The sequence below is a fragment of the Pelophylax lessonae genome, assembly GCF_965119305.1.
Source record: "Pelophylax lessonae genome assembly, chromosome: 5".
Classification (NCBI taxonomy): domain Eukaryota; kingdom Metazoa; phylum Chordata; class Amphibia; order Anura; family Ranidae; genus Pelophylax; species Pelophylax lessonae.
In genome coordinates, this window is record NC_138772.1 from 66,011,418 (window position 1) to 66,036,627 (window position 25,210).

The 25,210-nt window shown below is 43.4% G+C and overlaps 1 protein-coding gene across 1 annotated transcript in view; it reads right to left on the reverse strand.

Annotated features, from left to right (window-relative positions):
• The window catches only part of RSU1 (Ras suppressor protein 1), a 281,415-nt gene that overhangs the window by 173,956 nt on the left and 82,249 nt on the right, over nt 1–25,210 (reverse strand). The window contains exons 5-7 of the mRNA XM_082257310.1: nt 15,375–15,493; nt 9,286–9,368; nt 6,551–6,665 (exon numbers count right to left, since the gene is read on the reverse strand). Coding sequence (XP_082113436.1) covers nt 6,551–6,665; nt 9,286–9,368; nt 15,375–15,493 — 317 coding nt within the window. The remainder of the gene's footprint in view (nt 1–6,550; nt 6,666–9,285; nt 9,369–15,374; nt 15,494–25,210) is intronic.

The window sequence follows — 25,210 nt, forward strand, 5'->3', positions numbered from 1 at the left end:
ATAAGTTTTTTCCTGCACTGATGAGCACTGATGAGACTGCACTGACAGGCACTGATGAGGAGGCACTGATGGGGTGGCACTGATGGGGTGGCACTGATGGGGTGGCACTGATAGGCGGCACTGATATGCAGCATTGGTGGGCACTGATAGGCGGCATTGATGGACACTGATGGGTGGCACTGACGGGCACTAATGGGCACTGATAGGCGGCACTGGTGGGCACTGATTGGCACTGACAGGCGGCACTGATGGACACTAATGGGCACTGATAGGCGGCACCGGTGGGCAATAATGGGCACTGGTGGGCGACACTAAAGGATGGCAATGATGGGCACTTGTGGGCAGCACTGATAGGGAGGGCACTGGTGGGCAGCACTGATGGGGAGGGCAATGGGGGGCTCCCTGAGCCCTGATTGCCATCCCTGGTGGCCATAGTGGGCATCCCTGGGGTCATAGTGGGCATCCCTGGGGTCATAGTGGGCATCCCTGGTGGATCTAGTGGCATCCCCCCCCCCCCCGAGGGTCTGCACTGGTAATCAATGATCCGATTACCAGTGCCGACCCCCCCCCTGTCAGGGGAGCCGCCAATCGGCGCTCCTTTACTCGTGCCTGTCAGGCACGAACTAAGGAAAGCCGATCAACGGCTGTTCCTATTTACTATGTGACCAGCCGTGATTGGACACGGCTGATTACATGGTAAAGAGCCTCCGTCAGAGGCTCTTTACCGAGATCGGAGATGCAGGGTGTCAGACTGACACCTCGCATCACCGATCGCCGCTCTGCGCGCCCCCCGGGGGCGCCCAGAGCTGTGTTATCCTGCCGCCGTCATATGACGTCTGGTCAGGATAACACAACCACATTCCCGCCGTCATTTTGTAATAGGGCGGGCGGGAAGTGGTTAAAATTAAAAAACAACAAAAAAAGAACACAACTTTTTTTGTTTCATTTGTAAAATTGTATAAATAAGTTATTTTTCTCCACTACGGAGTCTACACTGATAGGCACTAATATATGGCACTGATGGGCGGCAATGACTGACACTGACAGGCATCACTGATGGACACAGATTGGCAGCACTGGTAGGCACTGTTGGGGCCTCACTGATCATCAGGACACTAATTGTCACTGCAGATGTCTCCTGTGTGGATTTGCCGGTTTTCAGCTCTCCTCGCGCCCTCAGAGTTTGAGGGGAGGATTACCGATAACCGGCAAATCTTGATTACATCTGTTAAATCAGCTGTGATTGGACACAGCTTATCACGTGGTAAAGAGCCATAGTGATTGGCTCTTTACCCCAAACACAGATCACTGCTGATGCACGCCACAGGGGGTGCGCAGGCTGCGCAAGCACAGGAGGACGTGAAAAGTGCAGCTGCGCTATAGCCATCATTCAGCTATAGCGTAGTCGCAAAGCGGTTAATTGAGCATGCCGAAGTTAGAAGCCGATTATCTACTAAGCACAGATGCACCAGGATTTGTACTCTCCAGTTTCAGTAAATCCCCTCCCCCACTGTGTCATAACATCTATTGACCTTACATTAGCGTTAATGACATCAGGACTTTATAATGCTGGATCATGGGGAGAAAGCGCTACAGGAACCAGTCTGGAAGTACACTGAACAAAATTATGAAAAATGCAACACTTGTTTTTGCCCCCATTTTTCATGAGCTGAATTCAAAGATCTAAGGCTTTTTCTATGTACACAAAAGCCCTATTTCTCTCAAATATTGTTCTGTGTTAGTGAGCACTTCTCCTTTGCCGAGATAATCCATCCACCTCACAGGTGTGGCATATCAAGATGCTGATTAGACAGCATGATTATTGCACAGGTGTGCCTTAGGCTGGCCACAATAAAAGGCCACTGTAAAATGTGCAGTTTTATCACACAGCACAATGCCACAGATGTCGCAAGTTTTGAGAGAGCGTGCAATTGGCATGCTGACTACAGGAATGTCCACCAGAGCTGTTGCCCGTGAATTGAATGTTCATTTCTCTACCATAAGCCGTCTCCAAAGGCGTTTCAGAGCATTTGGCAGTACATCCAACCGTCCTCACACCCGCAGACCACGTGTAACCACACCAGCCCAGGACCTCCACATTCAGCATCTTCACCTCCAAGATCGTCTGAGACCAGCCACCCGGACAGCTGCTTCAATAATCAGTTTGCATAACCAAAGAATTTCTGCACAAACTGTCAGAAACCATCTCAGGGAAGTTCATCTGCATGTTCGTCGTTCTCATCGGGGTCTCCACCTGACTGCAGTTCAAAGTCGTAACCGACTTGAGTGGGCAAATGCTCACATTCTATGGCGTCTAGCACTTTGGAGAGGTGTTCTCTTCATGGATGAATCCCGGTTTTCTTAGATCTTTGAGTTCAGCTCATGAAAAATGTGGGCAAAAACAAGTGTTGGGTTTATAATTTAAGGTAAACAAATCTTAGTTTCTATGCCCTCTAGACCTTAAAATATAACTAAAGGCAAACTTTTTTTTAAAATTTTAAATAGAGTGGAGAGGGATTGTAACACTTGTTAGTGTTTATTGCTGTCTGTGCACCCATTAAGGAGATTCACGCTCTCCATTTGTCCTGTTTACCAATATCATTAAAAGTGAAAGTAAAGGGAAATTCCAAATTTTGGGTTGTCCCTGGTACAGAAACAGAAGGGAAATTCCCTTAATTTGCAGGGATTTCTTCTCACTTCCTCTTTTGGTTTCGGGACAGGAAATTAAAGTAAATCTCCCTATTGGGGCACAGATGGCAAAAATAAACCTTCCAGGGGTATAACCCTCCCTTACTCTAGCAAAATAAAAATAAAAAAGTTTTGCCTTTAATTCTACGAGATTCTCATCAAAGAGGTATTTTCAAGTTTCGAGATTTGCTTCTTTTATTTCTGGTTGGACAGATGGATCTGAAACTTAGTTTTTACTTAAGGTAAGCTATGTTTTACCTTTTTTTTTTCATCATGTACTAAATTTAAGTTGCCCAGATAGGTTTTCCTAAAAAAGGTCAGTCCACTTAAATAAGGACATCCAGTTTTTGGAGAAAGCTGGATAGCCAAACCACTCAGCAGTTTAATACTCTTGAGTCCCCAGGTCTGGCCACCCGCTGTGTATATTATGACAGATCTGACTCTCACAGGCAAAAGTCTGTCAAACAGTTCCTAAAACAGTTCCATTATGTTGTTTGTCAACTGCTTATTTAGCGGTTTGGCTGAAGATTTCATTACAAAAAGTTCAAAATGCTATATAAAACACCTAGTATACATTGGTGCTTAATAAACCAATACAGGAAATAAAGCATATTGGACTAGTAAGTGGGTGAAATTTGGTCATAGTACAAATCTCAGGACTAGTATAAAAAAAAGACTAATGGATGAAGATAAAATCTGGGTTTAACCAAACTGATGGCTAAAAAAAAAAAAAAAAGAATGACTTCACACTTTGCAACACTGTCATTCTCACATCGCCTGAGTTACACGACATTCCCATTAATCATGACAGATACCTGCTTTCATTACCATAGTCTGAGCTAATTAACTCCGCTGATCAATACAGCTTCTCAATTTTAATCAGTATTCTGGACGAGATAGACCAACTACACCATCTAAAACGTCAATTATCTTTCTGTATTACATCAATTAAACTGGTATTAACACTCACAAAGGTTATACACATAGATTACACCCAGTGGATGTTAAGCACAATTAATAATTACATGTATGATTTTATTACACCAATGTTGACCTATGATTTGGTTCTTTTTACCTTAGATGTTAAACATATTAAAATTATGTAGCACAAAATATTTAAATCGCACACAAAAATCACTGCAGTCATAACAATGAGAACATTCTCTAGCCTTCACCATTGTAACAAACACACAATGAACGAACGAAAAATAATAAATAAAAATTATATATATATATACACACACACACACACACACACACACACAAGTTATTATAAAAAAATAATATAATATATAGATTTATATAAAAAATTATTATAAAAAATATTATATATATATATATATATATATATATATATATATATAAATAAATAACATACATACACGCACACCTTCACACAATTCTTTTCATGTTTTGAGAATGTATTCAATCCGCTCTCACTCTGTGCATCTGTTTTATCACCATCTTCTACAATTTAAGGCTCGGTTCACACTGATGCGATGCGGGAAGGCTGCGAATTCGCAGCCTGTTCCCGCATCGCACACGCACCCCCCGGCAGTTCACACTGCCATATGCGATACGCTGTCAATGTAATCTTAACGACACCCCCAGTTTGATCGCATATCGCAGTGCGATCGTGCAGTTCGCACAGGATCGGATCGCACAAGTGTGAACCGCTGTGCGATCCGATCCTGATGCGGCAGCAAAAATGCCTCCTGTGCGTGTTTGCTGCGGGTGCGATGCGAATTTAGCCATACAAACTGTATGGCTAAACTCGCACCGCACAGCTGATCGCATGTCATGTCGGAGCAGTGCGCTCCGACATGACATGCGAACCCCGCACACGCAGTAGTGTGAACCGGGGCTAAAGCTAAACTCCAGGCAGATATATAAAAAAAAAAAGAAAAAAAAAAACCCCATCGGGTTGATGCAGTTAGGTGTGTTCAGTAAAATATTATTATTATTTTTTTTTTTTTAAACTATGTAAATCTTAGGACTGGTTGGACAGAAACACCCTTTGGCCGGTTAAAATGACTCCCAACATATACTGTATGTATTTCATCGGTGCATGTAGCCACATGCCTGAAATCCAGCATTTTGTGACCCTAAATAAGAATCATATTGTAAAACTAAAGGCAAAACCTTTTTTTTTAGTTTTGGATGGAGTGGGGAGGGATTACAACACCTGTCAGGTTTCTGTTGCGGTCTGTGCCCCTATTATGGAGATTGTTATCACCCAGAATGAAAGGAAATTAATTTTTGGTGACAAACAGGGATTCCCTCACTTTGGAAGGATTTTTCTCACTTCCCGTTTTAGCTATGGGACAGGAAGTGAAGGGAAATCTCCCCAATTAGATGCAAATAGACACAGATGGGAAAAAAAAAAAAAAAAAAACTGTCTTGTTTACCATTATCCATGAAAGTAAAAGAAAAAAAAAATCACAAATTTTGGGCTGCCCCGAAAAAAGTAATAGAAGTGAAATCATCCGATGGGGATACTAATTCTGGTGACAGGAGGGGGGGGGGGGGGTTGACGGAGGTGCAAGGAATTCCCTTAAATTGTTACTAAACCCAGGTTCCTGCATTCACTATATTTCGTCTCCCACAGTCAACAATTGCAATTAGTTTAGTACATATAAAAATCTAAAATACCTTTTCTCATCAGCAGTCTTGTGACTTCTATCGGTGTCCGGCCGAGCACAGGTCAAACATGTAGAAGGAGTAGTTTTTGTCCTCCCCTGGCTATCCTATGAGGCTGCATGACCCCTGAATTTCTGTCTATACAGTGCTGATTGGCCCTTTGCTGATCCCATGCACCCCCCCCCCCCCCCCCAAAAAAAAAACCTCTAGCAATACACACTAAACTGAGCATGTACAGCAGGGGCGTGCAGTCAGGGGAGGCAGAGCTTAACTTGCCAGTGTGGCGGGCGGCAGGGCAGAGCTTCACTTGCCAGTGTGGCAGGCTTATGGCCTCCTCGCTGCTGGTCAAATACTTTCAAAAGAGCGATCTTAACATGGATCGCACTTCCGAGATCAAAAAGACATGTAAACATGCCCTAATAGAATAAAACATGCCAATGAATTATCACAAAAAATGTTCACCTGCCTTTTTATTAAATTAAGCAGCAACCTAACCGATCTCTTTTGGTCAATAGGTAACCCAAAACAAGACTTCCAGTGTTATCTAGCTACCATATTGACATCTGTTGTGGCTAAGGGGCCACAGCAGTCAATACTCATCAAGATATTGACCAAAAACAGGTATACAGGATTCCTGATTTCACTGACCACGTGCTTGATCCATGGTTGCAACACATTGGATGGTAAAACAAGTTTGAGTTTGCATGTATCAAGTCAACAATTTTAGATCATATTTCTGTTCTGACAGAGTGGCTTGGATTTAACACTGCCTAACCTCCCTCTCATTGGTGAGCAGAGCAGCTCGGGGGAGCACAGGAAATGGAAGTATCAGCAAAAGCTATGGCCGCCATTGCTTCACTTTAATAAAGACCTGGACATCTGCCAGACTCAAATATTACTTTAGATTACCAAGCAGCCCTCTTCGCATTGTCTGTCCGCTCCCCCGGTCTCCTCCTCCATGCATGCTAAACTCTATAACAAAAAGCAGCAGCTGCAGTGCTTGGAGTGTGTGGTGTGCTCCAGGATCCCCAGTCTCAGTCAGAGAATGGTAATGGAAGGGGTCAGGTCGGGAAAGGCTTATATTGCTGTGATCTGGCTTCAGCCAGAAGAGGGACACTGGGACAGTGTGAGAAAAAAAATAAAAAAAATTAGACAGACGGCAAGCAATAGAACAAAGCATGATGATTAAAAAGGATTAAAAAGCAATGTTACCCGAACTTACCAAGTTCTGGAGGCAGCACAGTCAGCCTGTTTCCTTGTATGTGCAGCTCCTTAAGCTGACTCAGCTCCCCTACCTCTTTAGGCAGCGATATCAGGTCATTATCCCGCAGACTAATCTGTAGGAAAATTCAAATAAAGGAAGACAGTTTAATACCAAGATGAAATACGAGAATCGGTTCTGGAAACTATCATAATTACATATGTACATATAGCAAAGTCAGCTGTGCTTAAAGGGGAATTATGGAGAGGTTTATATACACCTTTCTTTAGGCTGATTTCACACTATTGCAATGTCAGACATCGTATGTGATTCACACCGCATTGCTGTGCAGATCACATGCGATGTCTGTGCAATGCAAATTCAGCCATACAGATTGTATGGCTGAATTTGCATTGCATTCGGACCAAAATGGTGCAGGTCCCTTTTTTTGATCCGCTTTGGAATCAGATCACATGGATCCCTGCCCCATTTCACAGTTCACACTGCGATCTGCAAACCAATCTGGGGGTGTCATTATCTCTGTATTGATACCTGCAGCAGTTCCCATAGGACAGTGTGAACTGCCTGTGAAAGATATGCAATGCGGGAACCCACACAGGAACTGCGCCGGTTAATGCATAGCATATGTGTTAACCCAGCCTTAATAACTATAACTGAGACTACATTTTTTTAAATAATTTAACATCAAGTAAATATGAACTATTGCATAGGAATGTTTGTATTTTCCTCTTCAGCCACCAGGTGGAGCTTTGGTTCGCTTTCGTATGTTTTTAGGCTATCCTTTTTTGCTTTGCTGTTTACAGATCTTAAGAGCTCCAGGCGAATGAGTGCTAGCAATAACTACGCACCCTTCCATCTCACAGCCATGCTACTGGCCATAATGGGCTCCATATACTGCTGTGCTCCCTGATTGCCTTTGATGTGCATACACAATTGACCCCTAACCATTAAAGTTTCTCTTTAAAACACACTCCTCCACATCATTCCACCTTCCTTATAAGAAATATTCTCTTACCTATTTTCTATTTTACTTTTTATATGTGAATGTTATTAATGTATGTTTATTGTATAGTTCAATGTAGATTTCTTTAACCAAACTGCTACAATTAGCAGCTTTAAAAAGTTTCTCTTTAATTGACTTCATCAGGAAGGACAATAAAAACACCAAGGAATCTCCATATAGGTTCCAGATTATATGTTACCAAAAATAGGGGACCCATTAAGAGCAAACAGATGGTTTGAACACACAAATTCATTCATGTGCGTTTTAGCTTGAGCTCAGTGCGATATTTAGGCATGCGAGGACAATAAAAGTGCGTGCACCGATAGAAATGGGCTACCGAGGCTCCAGTACGGTTTTTTACTGTACCTCCTCTGCAGTTCACTATACATTGCCCTGGACTTGCGCTAAAACACATATATGGGGATTCGTGTGTCCAAATCATCTGCTTCCCCATAAAGAGGTCCCCATTTTTGGGAACACATAATCGGTACTTTTTGGAGATTTCTAGATGTTCTGCTTCTGGTACTAATTTTCTTCCTGACTAAGCCAATTAAGGTGAAACAGGTCAAAGCCGCTACTTGAAGCTGTTCAGTTGAAGAAACCTGCTTTGAACCACATGTATATTTTTGACTGTCAAACTGTCTTTGATTTTATGGTTTTTATATATATTATCTCAATTAAAAATGTGTAATTTTTTACTAAAAAAAGTCCAGATTGTTTCCTAAATGCGCATACTATAACTGGATACTAATATTTATAGGTAAAGTTGATTCAGTGAATTTCCAATTGTCTGTTGGAGGATCAGGAAGGATTTTGTTCCCCTGCTGAAGCATATTAGATAATACTTTGAGGTTTTTTTTAGCCTTCCTCTGGATCAACTGTAGGTATAGGATTGTATTTATTAAGGTTTTCAATTTGTGGGAGTTTTTTTTCTATGTTGGTTGAACTGGATGGACTTGTGTCTTTTTTCAACCAGATTAAAGAAAAGGTACAGCCAGAGATCCTCTGCACTCCAATGACCCTTTTTTAGCAGACAGCAGGCTGAAGCCCGCTGTCAGCTAAACGTCACAGAGCCAGTCCAGGCTCAGGAAAGTTCGTGAGAACATGCCTGGACTGCCACCCGTCTCAGCAAGCCGCTGAGAGCCTGAGCCAGCCGCTCCCGCCCTCTCCACAGCCCAGCATTCCAGTGACTGACAGTCACTGACTCTCTGCTCAGGGAGCACTAAGAACAAAGCTATCGGTGGATCGATGCTGCACCTACTTAGGTAAGTATGATTCTAAAAAAAAAAAAATAATAATTTCAAATACTTCTCTTTTAACTATGTAACTAAGAAGTTATTAGTATGGGCACTTTAAAAACTTGCCTTTTGCAATATTGGTATATAAAAAATGATATCTTTCCTTTAAAACGGACAGAGTGTGCAAAACGTATTGTCCTCCTATGTATGTTGTGCACTCATATATACATAGGAGCCTGTGAATTATAAGACACATTTTCCATTTGTACTCAACTGTGCTTTTTACTGCTTGCCCAGAGTAGACCTTTAAATCAAACATTCCCTGCAGCGTTGATGAACACGGTCATACGGACAAGACAGGGTGACGCTACGAGTCGCAGTAGTTTATTTCTGCAAAATAAACCCAGCTACTTCTCAAATTGACTCAAGTTTACTCTCACAAAAAGGCTCAAGAAAGTGAATTGATTTTCCAGGAATTTAGATAAATTACTTACTATCTGCAACTTTGTGAGCTTCCCAATATCGGCCGGCAGGATTTCAAAATCGTTGTCACTTAGATAGAGAGCACGCAGGGTGGCTGCAAATTAAACAGCAATATATAAACAGAGTGTCGTGAAGCTGCAGCGCCGCAGCCCTGATCAATAACGCAAGTCAGCTCTGATTAATAACCCCGGCTTGGTGAAAAGCCTCTGACATACCCAGGGCTCACGGTAATAACAAGGAGGTCAAACGCAGATTTAAAGGCTTATTGTACAACTCGCATGTACAGGAAGACATCTATATATTGGAGAATGACAATTAAAGAGGGCCTGTCCCACATGCACTATGGCAACGTGAATTCATAACTCTTAATTAAAGCTGAATTCCAAGGAGGTACAGAAACAAAAAACACCAATTAACATAGTTATGTTTTCATTAAAAATATTGTTTTAAATTTAGCCGAATACCTGTTTTTTTTATATCAGCTTCTTACAACCTCCCATACAACAGCACTCATGTGCAGACAGGAGAGCAGAGGAATGGACTCATCAGTCTCCTGCTGCCCCTTTCCTGTCCAATCAGCAACCTAAAGCCAAGTACACACAATCCGAAAATCGTATGAAAAGTTTCACAGCTTTTGAAAGCCGATCAGGACAGGTCGTTGTAAAATTATCTAATGGTACAAGTACAGAAATTCTTCTCATACAATACCTGATTTTCGTTTAATCGGTACAGTTTTTGTCTGAAAATACAATAGGTTACATCACTTACAAATTTTTATTCTGTCGTATGAGAATTTCTGTAAGGCCTCTTTCACACGGGCGGAACTCCGCATGTCTGTATATCACCCCATCCGTTTGCGGGTGATATACGGACATAATGCATGTCAATGGGATTGCTGATGTCAGCGGATTACCATCCACTGACATCCGATTTGTGTCCTTTCAGTTCTGTTCCGTTTTTTGGAATGGAACAAAACCCTATTTTTCTTCCGTTTAAAAAACGTAAAGGACGCAAAATCGGATGTCAGCAGTGTCATCACTGAGAGAGAAAGATGGTCAGCTATTGTAAACACCGCTGACCGTTCTTCTCCCTGGAATGATCACAGAGCTCCTGTGATCCTTCTATATAGGATCACAGGTCTCTGATCATTTCAAGAACACAACCCCCCCCCCCCCCCCCCCAGTTAGAAACACTCCCCTAGGCTTACTTTTAACACCTTGATCACCCACTGTGTTAACCCCTTTCCTGCCAGTGTCATTATTACAGTAACAATGTATATTTTTTGTACTGATTACTGTAGTAGTGTCACTGGTCCCCCCCAAAAGTGTCAAAATTATTAGGGGTCCGATCTGTCCACTGCAATGTCGCAGTCTTGCTAAAAATCGCAGATCGGTGCCATTACTAGTAAAAAAAAGAAAAAGAAAAAAAACACAATATAAAAAAGACATAAATGTTATCGCGTCTACGAACAACGTCCCGTAGTTTGTAGACGTGATAACTTTTGCGCAAACCAATACCAACGCAAATCAAAATATGCTTATTGCTACATATTTTTGGTGAAAAAAAAATTGTAGAAAACAAATTGGCCTAAGATGTTAAAAATTAGATTAAATTTTTTTTTTTGGGGGAATGTTATTATAGCAGAATGTGAAAAAATATTCTTTTTTTTTCAGAATTGTCGCTTTTTTTTTGCTTATAGCGCAAAAAAAAAAAAAAGGTGATCAAATACCACCAAAAGAAAGCTCTATTTGTGGGGGAAAAAAAGGACATCAATTTTATTGCGACCGCGCAATTGTCCGTTTAAGTCATTAAGGGGGCAAATCCTTCCGGTCCAGAAGTGGTTAAGTAGCAAATTGATACAAACCTGGCATAACCTGCTAGCAGAAGTACTGCAAGGTATCCATACATAATATGCATTGGTGAAGTATTCTTTCCTTACCACTCAAAGCCCTTTGAGAATATCACTTTCATAATCTGCTCCACATTAAATGGTATCTCTTTGTGTAACATCCTCGGGTGATGAATTTATAGACTGGCCTGCGTTTATGGACTTATTTGCATTTTATAGTAAACAGAATTTCTGAACTGCAAACGTGCTTTTTAGTGTACACATGAGAGCCATTGAGGGTCTGCAATGGCTCTGTAATGGCAATGTACATAAAAACCAAAGCCAAATTATTCTTATGGTTTATTTAATGTGGTTTATTTGGAGTAATGTAAAAAGTTAATAGTGGGCCAACATACAGAACAATTAACGGGACACAGTCTTAAGAATAATGTGTCACTTTTTGCTGAATGGGTCCTTTCACACGGGGCGGACCATATTTTGATCCGCTCTGGCACTTTTTTTTTTGGGGACACAGATGACACTTGTGTCATCCGGTCCGTATGCCTGCATATCATCCCATCTGTTTGCGGATGATATACGGACATAATGTATGTCTATGGGATTGCGGATGTCAGCGGATGACACCGCTGACATCCGATTTTCCTTCCTTTCCGTTTTTTAAACGGAAGAACAATAGGGTTCTGTTCCAAAAAACGACGCAAATCGGATGTCAGCGGATGGTCATCCGCTGAGATCCGCAATCCCATTGACATACATTATGTCCGTATATCATCCGCAAATGGATGGGATGATATACAGGCATACGGAACGCCCGTGTGAAAGAGGCCTTTGGCGTATCTTGTATATTTTGTTAATTTGTTTCAATTAAACGCATGTTGGCTTTTTCCGTTAACACTGCTGTTATATATTCCCAAAGAGATGAGAAAGAAGTAAGAAGAAGAGAGGTCTATAGGAGGAATAGTCTTAAATGACCACCACTGATTGATGAAGGATATTTCAAAACTGACAGATCCTTTAAAAGATAATGCAAAGAATGAGAACACTACAAGTTTATAATAAATCTTGATAAAAGATCAGCAGGTATTTCAAAAGCGTTACAGGGATCACAACTCTCCTTCATCAGGGCTTGAGTGCTACAGTGGACAATAAAAAGGAAATAGTGGACAATAAAGAGGATCTGGGGTTAGCGCAAATGACAGCGCAGGTGCCAATTTGGCTGGCTTTACCCTCTGATCCTTTATGGAGTTTAATAATCTATACTATGTAAAAGCGAGGACCAACGCGCTACCTGTGCGGGGTATGACTGAAGAGCCAATAAATTACAATGTGAAAATCCGCAATAATGGAAAAAAATATAAATATAGATGATAGAATATCAATACAATGAGAAAAAGCAGCCAATTCTATTCAGTGTCCCCACTGTAAATCAGACTATATAAAAATGTAAAAAATCAGCGCTAATTCATGTATGATTCTGGTTCCAAAAATAATAAATGGGCTAAAATGTAGTGGTAAAATCTATATATAAAAATGGTGCAGATGGATAAATCCGTGTAGCAGGATAATCTTCAAATGACGAGTGAGATAAATCTTCTAATCAAAATAAATCCAATATCAAGAAGGTTGTTGAAGATATAATGATGTGAATAAGTGGTACAGATGGACAAATATGCACAAAACTTTTTGCACAAGTTTTGTGCATATTTGTCCATCTGTACCACTTATTTACATCATTATATTAGAGTTATATCTTCAACAACCTTCTTGATATTGGATTTATTTTGATTAGAAGATTTATCTCACTCGTCATTTGAAGATTATCCTGCTACACGGATTTATCCATCTGCACCATTTTTATATAGAGATTTTAACACTACATTTTAGCCCATTTATTATTTTTGGAACCAGAATCATACATGAATTAGCGCTGATTTTTTACATTTTTATACATTTTAAATAATCTATACTAGACTTAATATAAATGTTGCTATCACATCATTCTTTGCACAATTCTGCAGACCTGTAGGGATATCCTTTAGGTTAGATAGCTACCTTCTTAAAAAGAAAAGTTAGGCTTTTTTTTTTTTAACCACTTTAGCCCCGGAAGATTTTACCCCATTCCTGACCAGGCCATATTTTGCGATTCGGCACTGCGTTAATTTAACGGACAATTGTGCGGTCGTGCTATACATATGCACTGTTACTGCAAAAATGACACTGGCAGGGAAGGGGTTAATTTTTATTGGAGAGGGAGGGGTTAATTTATGCCTGGTGCTTACTAACGTGTGTGGGGGGAGGTGACTGAGTGACACAGGGACAGATCGCATGTTCAGCTACGCTGAACCCTGCAATTTGACCCTGCCTGTCACTTAGGAGATCCGCCTGCTTTGTTTACACAAGCGGGCGGATTTCCACACTAGATCCCCGACGATCGGGGAAGAGCAGCGGTGATCACCGCCTCTCCTCCCCTGGCCCGACTCCCGCTGTGACTGAATACAGCCGGAGCGCGCCCCCGAGAGAGGGGAATGTCTGGTGGCGTAGGTCTACGTCGCCAGACGATAACGAGCCACTGTGCCGCAGTAGCAGCTCAGTGAGCAGTGGTAAAGTGGTTAATAAACTGGTTGTTTTAAAAGATAAAGCACTATGTTCAGCTTTATCTCTTTAGGATTCAGGAGTATGGAGAGAAGTGTAAGAGAAGGAGGATTCCAAACTCAAGATTGCCACCAAAGGAGTGAAACAGCATAAAACAGATTCCCAGAGAGGGGCAAAAACGCATATAGACCATTGATTGGTCTTATCCCCCAGGTGAGGGCACATCGGATGAGGGGATGATCACTAATGTATGTGGATGATCAGAGTACACAGTGGTGAACACTAATTAAGGAATCAGTCATTTGGATATGTGAACACAAGCCTGTTTTTTCTGAAAGATTATGCATTGAAAGATTGAGCATATGCAAGCAAATTCATATCGAAGGACACTTTATGGACTGATGCATTGTTTCTTTTGTTTATGGTATATATGGTTTGATAGGATATGCCGACTCTGAAAATTGCTTTTCAAACAGATATAAAGGGATATTAGCACACTAGCTTTTCAGAGCATGGCACCACTGTTGAATACAATTTTGCACATTGATACACGTTTAGAGAGTGTGTATAGGTGTGAGTGATCCGCTTTGTAAGTTTTGTAGTCTTAGAACACCTAAAAGCACAACATAGCAGTGTGCAATACATTTTTATTTAATCTACAATACGGCTTGTGCAGCAATGGTATATACTATATTATTTTTTTTTTGAAGTGGTCATTTTTTTTCCCCATGAAAGTGGAGTTACCCTTAAAGCAGAACTCTAGTTGTTTTTGAACACCCCCCCCCCCCCAACCCCACTTAGAAAACAAATGTATTAAACACAGAAGACTGAAGGCATGGTGGTATCTAGAGGTAAAAAGGCATTACTGCAGAAGACTTCTCTGCATTGAGGCCTGGTTCAAATCTATGCAGGTGGTGGCAGATGTGAGTATCGCGGCGATTCTCCCACCTGCAGGCAAAATGCACTTTTGTTTAAAAACACGCTGGGCTGCCATTCATTCTTAATGGCACCCCAATGCATTTAAAAATGTGGCGCGTTTGCAGGTGTGGGAATCGCAATTTCCCATCCGTTGCGTTTTTTTTTTTGAATTCTGCATGTACCTTTTTTTAAAAAAAGGCATTAAAACGCAGGCATGGCAACCCATTAAAATGAATTGGCGGCCATGCCCACTCAAACCTGCATAGATGTGAACCAGACCTGAAGGTATATTGCAGTAAAAGTTTCACTTCTTTACTTTTCATAGCGCTGACCTCTTCAAATTTTAAATGAAAAAAAACAAAAAAACACTTTTCTTTTTATAAGCACATACCTGCATAAATTGGTGTTTTTTGTACCTTTAAATGAATAAGCAAATCATGCAATCATCACAAAATATGTAATTAAAATCTGGAATGCCTTTTGTTATGGGATCTATTAGTATGTACAGTCTAGCTGTAGAATCTGTGGGTCAGGCCCCAAAAAAAGTCCCAAAATACATACACTTGGCTGGGTCACCATATTGTTAGACATTCTATGCGTTCATTTGAGTTCTATTAAGAAGTCTGTTTTGAGGATACAGACTGCTGGGGTCCCTAAAAGCAATATATTGACACCAAGGCCACATGCGTTAATCACCTCTGGTATACAAGGCCATGAAAGTAGCACAGAGAATGTTCTTACTTAAATAAAAGAAGTTTCCAGGTAAGGAGGTCTCGCTCAGGTTGTTATAAGTCAGATCAAGGACTTCCAATGCCGGCAAAGATCCAAATCCCCTTGGTAAGGAATTTAACCGGTTCATGCTGAAAGAAACAAGAAAAGGAATGATGATAACCCAAATCTATATTTAGCATTAAAAAGAGCAAGGCAAAAGATACAAAAAAAAAAAAAAGAAGACAGCAAGCGAATGCTTTTAAACAATCCAATTGAGCTAAAATTGCAAACATTTACTCTAGTTACCTTAATCTGAATTCTCTGCGTTCCACTTTAGCCAGAATCTAGAAAGCACCTTACATAGTCAGTAAGAGTGTATATGTGTTAAATACATCCTGATCCCCAAAAGATATTGCATAAATTTCCAAGGCAGGTTTTAAATTGTGTGGCTGTCTATCTAGGACATATATGTGTCGGACAGGAAGAAGCCTTCAGATTTATATTATGGGCTCCACAGAACCCCAGATTAATGACAAGGGCAGTGTACAGCAATGTCTGGGTAAAACCTAAAGCCTGAATGGTAGGCTATGGTCCTTCTATGCATCACAAGGCTTAAATTCATTTTTAGGAAAAATAAAAAAAATCAGTCCTTTCTAATTACACCAATATAGGCTTCCACAGTGCCACATCCAATTATCAATAGAAAAAAAATAAAAATAAATTCTGTGTCACCCAAAAAAAAAAAAAATGCAGACTTTGTTTTCATGACACAAGACAACAATAAAAAAAAAAATACTTCACGTTTATTACAAAAAAAAAAAAAAAAAAGCACATTAAAAAAAAAGGGGACAGAACAACACCTCTGCAATACAGAATATTTAAATGCAATACCCAATGCTGGATTGGAAAGTGAACACCTATGATTAGGTAAATAGGATTCTCAATCTGTACACAAGCAATATTGCAGGTGAACCTGTCCAAATCCAGATGTCAACGCGTTTTGCGGCGGACTTTGCTTCAGCAGGACCAATGGGTATAAAAATATCCCTCCTAGTTCCCTAACCAAACTACAGCCAGGAAATGAGGCGGGCTCTATGCTTGCTTCAGCTTCTCATACAAACTGTTGGAGGATCAAAGGTAGGGCACGAGTTTAGCTTTAACCACTGGACCAGAAGGTTTTACCCCCAAATGACCAGGCCATTTTTTTGCAATACAGCCCTGCATTATTTTAACTGTGTCACATGCGTAGTCATGTGATGGTGTAACCAAATAAAATCTATGTCCTTTTTTTTCAACAAATATAGCTTTCTTTTGGTGGTACTTGATCACTTCTGCGGTTTTTATTTTTTGCGCTATAAGCAAAAAAAGAGCAACAATTTTGAGGAAAAAAAACACCAATATTCTTTACTTTCTGCTATAAAACACAGCCAATAAAAAAAATAAATAAAAATGGTATTTTTGACTTGCCATAAAATCCATTTCTCTGATGTTAATTGACGGACACAGCTCCTGGTATTCATAATCATTGGGTTTTACTGCCCCCTACAGGAGTAGTATACTAGGCAGAACAAAAATACTCTCTCTCTCTCTCTCTGCTATAGCCACTCAGTTTTGTAACAAGCAGTGTCAGGCAAATAATAACTCCGCAGAGGGGCGTGTGCTTTGTCCGTTAATGAACATCAGAGAAATGGATTTTCCAGTAAGTCAAAAATCCCATTTTCTCTTTCGTCGATTGACGGACACAACTCCTGATATTCATAACCATTGGGACGTTCCAAAGCAGTGGTAAACATGAGGGGTGGGAACAACCAAAAATTTCCCAAGGCTAAACATTAGCCAACCAAGCAACAGGGCCCCCTTTTTGAGGTCCAAGGCATGCAAGGCAATTTCCTTCAGATGTTTAGGCCTGGGACACAGAGGATTCAGGGACACAGGGTCTTCATTAAAATGAAAATCAGAGACAACCTTTAGAAGGAACGACGGACAGGTGCGAAGAACCACCTTATCCCGGTGAATCACCAGGTAAGGTGAACGAAAGGATAAAGCCGCCAATTCAGACACCCTGCACGCAGAAGTGACAGCCAATAAAAAGGCCACCTTCTGAGACAACGTAAGCAGGGGAATCTCCCGAATATTTTCAAAAGGAGTCTTCTGCAGAGCTGAAAGCACAAAATTAAGATTGGAGCCGGCACTGAAGGAACCAAATGTTGGACACCCTGAAGAAAGTTACGCACCAGGGAGTGTTTGGTTAAAGCTCGTTGAAAGAAGACCACCAAAGCCGACACCTGGCCCTTGATGGTACTGAAGGCCAATTTCTGTTCAACCCCCCATTGAAGGAAGGTTAAGATCTGAGCCACCGAGAAGAAGCGAGGAGAAACCCCAAAAGACTCACACCACGCAATGCACGTCTTCCATGTACGATGGTAGATCTTCCTGGAAGTAGATTTCCTAGCTTTCAACAGGGTAGGGATCACCAACTCCAATAAACTCCTAACCTTCAGCACCTGGCGTTCAACAGCCAAGCTGTCAAAGCCAGCGACTGTAAAGCAGGATGGAAGATCAGTCCTTGGGACAGAAGATCCTCCCTGAGCGGAAGCTTCCAAGGAATGTCGGCGCCCAGCTGAACTAGATCGGTGTACCAAGCCTGGCGAGGCCAGTCCAAAGACACTAAGATGACCGGAATCGCTTCTGCTCTATCCTGCATAGAAGTCTGGACAGAAGCTTGAGAGGAGGGAAGGCGTGAATCCGCCGATACTGGGGCCCCATGGGGCCACCAGCGCATCTGTGGCATCCACCAGAGGATCCCTTGACCGAGCCACAAACCTCTGCACCTTTCTGTTGAGCCAAGAAGCCAACAGATTCACCTTGGGAATGCCCCACCGGAGACATAGCTGATGAAACGCCTCCAAATGAAAGGACCACTCCCTTTGGTTCAACGCCTGCCGACTGAATCCGCCTGCCAATTTTCCACCCCGGGAATGTGTATGATGGAAAGGGCTGGAAAAAATTGTTCGGCCCCCCTGAGAATGCCTGCTACCTCCAGAGCCGCCAGGACACTTCTTGTGTCCCCTTGATGATTGACATAAGCCGAAGCATTGCTCGATTGAATGTGCACTGGACAACCCTGAAGATGCTCCGTCCAATGATCCAGACACAGTCTGATCGCTTGGAGTGCCACGACATTGATTGGTAGTCTGGACTCTTCAAGCGTCCAGATCCCCTGAGCAGAATGCTTGCCGAGGATGCCTCGCCAGATGGACAGGCTGGCCTCCACGGTGACCACTGTCCAATACAAGGGGAGGAAGGATTTTTCCAGCCAAAGAGCCGGAGAACGAAGCCAGCATATCAAGGACTGCCTCGTTCCTCGACTCAGCCGGACCTGATATTCCAGAGCCTTGTTCCATTTGGTCAGAATCTCCCTTTTCAGGGACCTCGTATGGACCTGTGCAAACAAAACCGCCTCAAAAGGTAGACACCATCAAGTCCAGAGAGACGACCATCTGTTGGACAGCAGGAGACGAATTGCAGACTGCAATTTCTGGAGTTTGTTCAGAGGAAGGAGCATTCTGGCTATGGCAGGGTCCAGAGTCAGGCCCAGATAGTCCAGCTTCGTGGACGGAACCAGAGCAGACTTCTGAATTTCAGAATCCAGCCAAACTCCCGCAGAGTCCGGATTGTGATCTCCAGGTTGTCCACCAGAGCAGAGGGAGACCCCGCTTGCAAAAGAAGATCATCCAAGTAGCCCAATGTGGCAATGCCTATTGGTGTAGCAGGGCTAGCACCGGGGCTAACACTTTTGTGAAGACCCGAGGTGCAGAGGCGAGACCAAAGGGTAATGCCACAAACTGATAATGCTCCTCTCCCACAGCAAAGCGGAGAAAATGCTTGGGACTGGCAAATATTGGAATGTGAAGGTAGGAGTCCTTGATATCAATAGAGGTGAGGAAATCCCCCTGACGCAGGGATGCCACCATTGTTCGAATGGACTCTGTTCTGAACTTCTGTACCTGCACAAAGCAGTTTAGCGCCTTGAGGTCCAGGATTGGACGCACTCTGCCTTCCTTCCTGGGGACTGTGAACAGGTTTGAGTAAAAACCCTGAAAACGTTCCGAAGTCAATCACCCCTACAAGGAACAGGTCTTGTACCGCCCCAAACAGGCACTGTAAGCGGTCTGGGGACAGGCGCAAGTTGGAAGGGAAAAACCTTGCCGGGGGTAAAAGAGCGAAACTTGATCTTGTAGCCGGACCGAATGACTTCATGGACCCGCTTGTCTTGCACTATGGAAGTCCACGTGTCCGGAAAACAGCGAAGACATCCCCCACCCTCCTGAAGATGCCCTGAAAGGCTTTGAGCCCTTGTCAGTCCACCCTGAGGGACGAAAAAACTTCTTATGAGCTGAGAAGGAAGGCCCACGTCTGAGACGAGGTTCTTTGCCCCTTAGTAGCCTGCAGAAGAAAATTACTCTCCCCCCTCTCCCCACAGGCGATCTCCTTGGAAAGGAAGATCAGTCAAGGCTTTTTGATCCACAGACCAGGCACTTGAGCCAAAAGACGCACCGAAGGACCACTGCCAAAACAGAGAGGCGAGCCATCAGGGGAGCCACATCCAAAGAGACATCACAGATAAACTGCAGCCCCTGGACCAGTTGGTCCACCAGCTCGGCAAAGGCGGGGGGGGGGGGGGAGAGCTGTTTCCTCTCCAGGTCACGGCATAAGAGCTTAGCCCACTCGGTCAGAGTTTGCGACACTAGGGCAATGGTGAATACCGGCCTAATTGTCGAAGCAGTCAGGCCACAGCCTCCACCTTCCGGTAAGCCGGATCCTTAAAGGCCGGGGATTCTTCAACCGAAATCACGATTGCTTTGTTTAATCTGGAAACCAGAGGGTCCACCACCGGTGGCATAGTCCACTTCTTAGGAAGGGACTCCTCATAAGGGTAACACCTAGTAAAGCACTTAGGGACGCTTTGGCCATCCCCACTCTTTAGCGACAATTCTATCAAAATAGGCAGGGAAAGGAAACCCCTTGCCGCTCTGGGTGGCTTGTGAGTGCCAAAGGGTACTTGCGCTTCCGTCGCAGCTTCAGCTGCGTCCTCCATCTTCAGGGTCTCACGCATACATACAATCAGTGCATCACCAGCGCCTTTGCGTGCACGGTCGCAGACGTGGAGGAATCATCCGCACTATCAGGAGGATTCAAGGCACGTGGTTTCAGACCCAGCAGGGTGACCCATGTCTGCGGTGGCCAAATCAGATGGGGGTGGGAAGCGATTTTTGCTAGCCCGCAAGCCACCTCCACCCAGGACACAAGGGACTCCAGGTCCGCCGTCAGTGCATAGATGGATGGTTGGGACCCGGTGGGCCCCGCAGCCTCAGAGAGGGGATCAGGTGGGGAAATATGCGTCAAAGACTCCATGAGTAACCAGGGCGACACCACAAAAAAAAGTGTAAAACACTGCTAAGGGACAACCCCCACTGCACTGGCAGCACCACCCGGTCGGCAGGCACAAAGCACCAAGCGATCCTCAGCAGAGAGAGAGAGGACCCCACCAGACTCATCACCCACAGAGACAAGTATCTGCAGCCCCCAGGATAATCTGCACTACACGTGCGGTGATCAGGAAGTAAAATGACCCAGGAGCCAGCACCAGGGGATGAGGAGAAGCTCCCACCGCCGAAATTGCCACCCACAGTGCTCCACTGTCATGGCTGCCGCTATTTTCAATGGCAAACCACAGCAAAATCGCTGCTGGACTACACAAACCTGGATAGAACACACAGGCTACAACAAAATGGCGGCACCACAAGGCATACAGGGACCCTGGATTGGGAGACCAGGCCTCAAGGACAGATCCAGGCAGGATGGGGGCGCTGGCAGGAGCCCCCACCAGGTACAAGTGGGGGATCTTCCAATTTATGCATAGTGGATCGTCCAATTTCGCTCCCATCGCCAGGAAAAGTGGCCAGGCCACCCAAAAACAGCCCCAGCGTATGTGGAAGGGGGGGCAGCATGAGGGACTCAGCAAGGGGGGGGTGCCTGCGGTAAGAAGGGGAACCCAGGGGTCTTAACCGGCCAAGGAGGGGCTCACGTCCACCCCAAAGCCCTCCAGGCGGAGAGGGGGGGCAACTACTCACCATACCAGGAACCAGGCACCACTGCTCCAGACAGAACCCCTCTCCATCGAAATGGGGGGCTGTCGGTCAGGAGGAACGCTGCGACTTGGACCGAGACCCAGTGGTATGCGACCTCGCGAGGCGTTTAAATTGCAGGCCAGCCCCCATCCAGTGGGGATATGTCGCAGCCGACCTAGCACAGAGCTGAGGTCCACGCGCGCTTGCTGGTCAGACTGGGGTGACCACTAGATCTTGATTATCCAGCCCGTTCCCCAGTCCGGCAGTTAACTGTAGATTTCACAGGAAAAATCCATGAGGAAAAAATTTTCTATCTAAAAAATGTTGCCAGGACCAAAGATCCCAGCAAGGAACTAGGTCCTTACTCTTGACTAGGCAGAAAAAAAACTGAGTGGCTATAGCGGAGAGAGGGAGTATACCCATGGGCAGTCCCAGGGGGTGTTTTTTTTTTTCTTCCTAGTGTCCTACTTCTGTAGGGGGCAGTATAACCCAATGGTAATGAATACCAGGAGCTGTGTCTGTCAACAAACGAAAGAGAAAAATTTAATTTTTTCCATCAATTTGTCAATATATATTCGACTACATATTTTTGGTAAAAAAAATCCCAATAAGTGTATATTGATTGGCTTGCGCAAAAGTTATAGTGTCTACAAATTATGCAATATTTTTATAGAATTTTTATTTATTTCCTTACTAGTAATGGCGGCAATCAGCGATTTTTAGTGGGACTGCGACATTGAGGCGGACATCTGACACTTTTGACACTTTTTGGGGACCAGTGCTAAAAATAAATGGACTGTCACTGCACTAATAACACTGACAGAGAAGGGGCTAATATCAGGGGCGATCAAAGGGTTACGCGTGTCCCTAGGGGTTGCTTACTAACTGTGGCGGGTTGCACTGATTGAGGGAAGACTGAGATCCGGGTTCCTGCTTAGCAGGAACACAAGATCTCCATCTTGTCCCCTTGAAGAATGGCGATCTGCCTTGTTTACATAGGAAGATCGCCACTCTGCCTTTGCCAGGGATGATAGTGGATGGCCGACAGACATCAGGTCTGCTGGACCTGCTGATTGACATCCCCGCTAGCCTATCACAGTGGGATCGCGCCATCTAGTAACTACTGAACAAAACGACGTACGGGTATGTAGTTTGGGGAATAGCGTCACACTGCCGCAGTAAATACACGGTGGCCTGTCGGCAAGTGGTTAATATAGTTTTAGAGTAACATTGAAGTTTAGGTCAGACTTAAAGATGAAAAACAACAGAATTTGATACAAGATATATCTAATCATCCCCAAAAAGGAAGGGATTCAATCCTTCTGAGTGTTAGGGCTCTTTCACACAGAGCGAACCGTATTGCGATCCGCCCCTGCACTTTTTTTTTTTTTTTCACGGACACGGATGACACTTGTGTCATCCGCTCCATATGTCCGCATATCATCCCATCCGTTTGCGGATGATATATGGATATAATGTATGTCTATGGGATTGCGGATGTCAGCAGATGACACCGTTGACATCCGATTTTGCATCCGTTCCGTTTTTTAAAACGGAACAAAAATAGGGTTCTGTTCCGTTCCAAAAAACGGAACAGAACTGAAAGGACGAAAATCGGATGTCAGCGGATGGTCATCCGCTGACATCCACAATCCCATAGACATTCATTATGTCCGTATATCACCCGCAAACGGATAGGGTGATTTAGGGACATACGGAACGTCCATGTGAAAGAGCCCTTAAAAGTTTCCTTCATGAGAACTACAGCTCTCCGCCTGTGAAGATTATAAGCAAAAGCTTCTAGGCTGAGCAGATCACACTGCTATTGCTTGGCCAGCTGCATGTCAATCATCATCCTGGGGCAGGAGCAGCTGCTGTCTTAGCACTTTGACTAACAATTCAGAAAAAGGGAGTTTTAGTGGGAGCCAGATCTCCCTCATCAACCAGGAGCTAACAAAACCAGGCGGCTTGACTTGACCTGGAGCATCCCTTTAACAAAGGGCCTTATAGGCAAAACACAATTCTTTTTCAGTTCCCCACAAGTTGTACCATGCAATGTGCAAGCAACAGTTTGAATCAAATCTGATTATTTTGTCTGAGTCAGTGAAGAAAAAAAAAAAAAAACTCGGATCAAGAATGATTGTTTGCCAAAATAATATGATTTATGGCCATTATTTTTGCCCTACTCTTTGGGCCTTTAAAACAATCTTCCCCTGTATTTTGATTGAACGGAACAGCTTTCAGGAAAAATTGATGGAACACTCAAATACTTAGAAATATAGATGTTTGAATAACCCTGCTGGGACTATATTGCGTTCTATTTTTATCCGGAAAGAGCACTTGATATTCAGCCCAGTCCAAAACTTTATACCGGATATTCGAATGGAAATGGCTGCAGAGAGATTTTTTTTTTTTTTCATTGTTACTGACGTCTTCACTAGCGTCAAGAAAAAAAAAGCTGGTTTCTGGTTAAAATTTCTCTGTGTCAGCACTTGAAACAACAAAAAAATACTGCAAGATGACATTATGTGGGAGTTTTACTAAAACTGGAGCACTCAGAATCTGCAGCTGTGCATGGTAGCCAATCAGCTTCTAACTTCGGCTTGTTCACTTAAGCTTTGACAAAAAACCTGGAAGCGGATTGGTTTCTTTGCAGAGCTGCACCAGATTTTTCATTCTCCAGTTTTATCAAATCTCCCCGATTTGTTTTCAGCCTACAACCAGGGAGATTTCACTTTTATCTCTCAGCTACACATGGAGCTTCTAACACTGCGAAACCCCTAGTTTTTAGATTTCTAATGTGCAACCCGTTAAATGTAAAGAAAGTGAAAGGACTAATTGAACTCTGGAAGACATGCCAAAAAAAAAAAAAAAAACGCAGGCAGAGTGAAAAGGACCCATCACCAGAATTGTGTGCCTACAGCTGATCTTTTTCCATTACGGACTTATCATGCTTTGCTCTGCACTCTGTCAAGGCGGCCAGCCTGTAGAGGCAAGGATTTGCTTCCTCATGTTGGTGCCTCCAGCAAGGAGAACAATGAACAGCACAGTAGCACAGCATTGCCAACCTCACTCCAAATATCCTTGGACAAGAAGAGGAAGCAGTGCCTTAGATTAGGAGTCTCCAACACTTCTAAACAAGGGGCCAGTTTACGGTCTTTTAGACTTTAGGGGGGGCTGGACTGTTGACATTGAGAATAGAAAAGGTCCCAACATCAAGTGGGAAAAAACAATGCCCCATCTTTGGGGTCAGTGGGAGGACACAACTGAGACCAAAGATGGGCATTGTTTTTTTCCCACTGATGTTGGAACCTTTTCTACTCCCAATGGCAACAGTCTGGCCCCCCTAAAATCTAAAGGACCATTCTTGGTGTCAGTGGACCCAACTGTTGGTGTCATTGGGAGGAATTGTGTCCCATCATTGGTGTCATTGGGAGGGAATATGATCCATCATTGGTGTTATTGGGAGAAATTGGCCTTCTTTATGGGTGCCAGTGGGGGGAAATAGTGCCCCAAGGGCTGGATAAAAGCGTGCAAAGAGCCACATCTGCCCAATGGGCTGCAGTTTGGAGACCACTGCCTTACATGATCTCACACTGCAGATATACCGCTATGAGACTATAGGCACACTCATACACCAGAAGTGCAGATACTTTTCAGGAGGAATTACACCAGAAGTGCGGATATTTCTCAGGAGGAATTACACAAGGCATTTCAAAATGGTCCTGTAACATA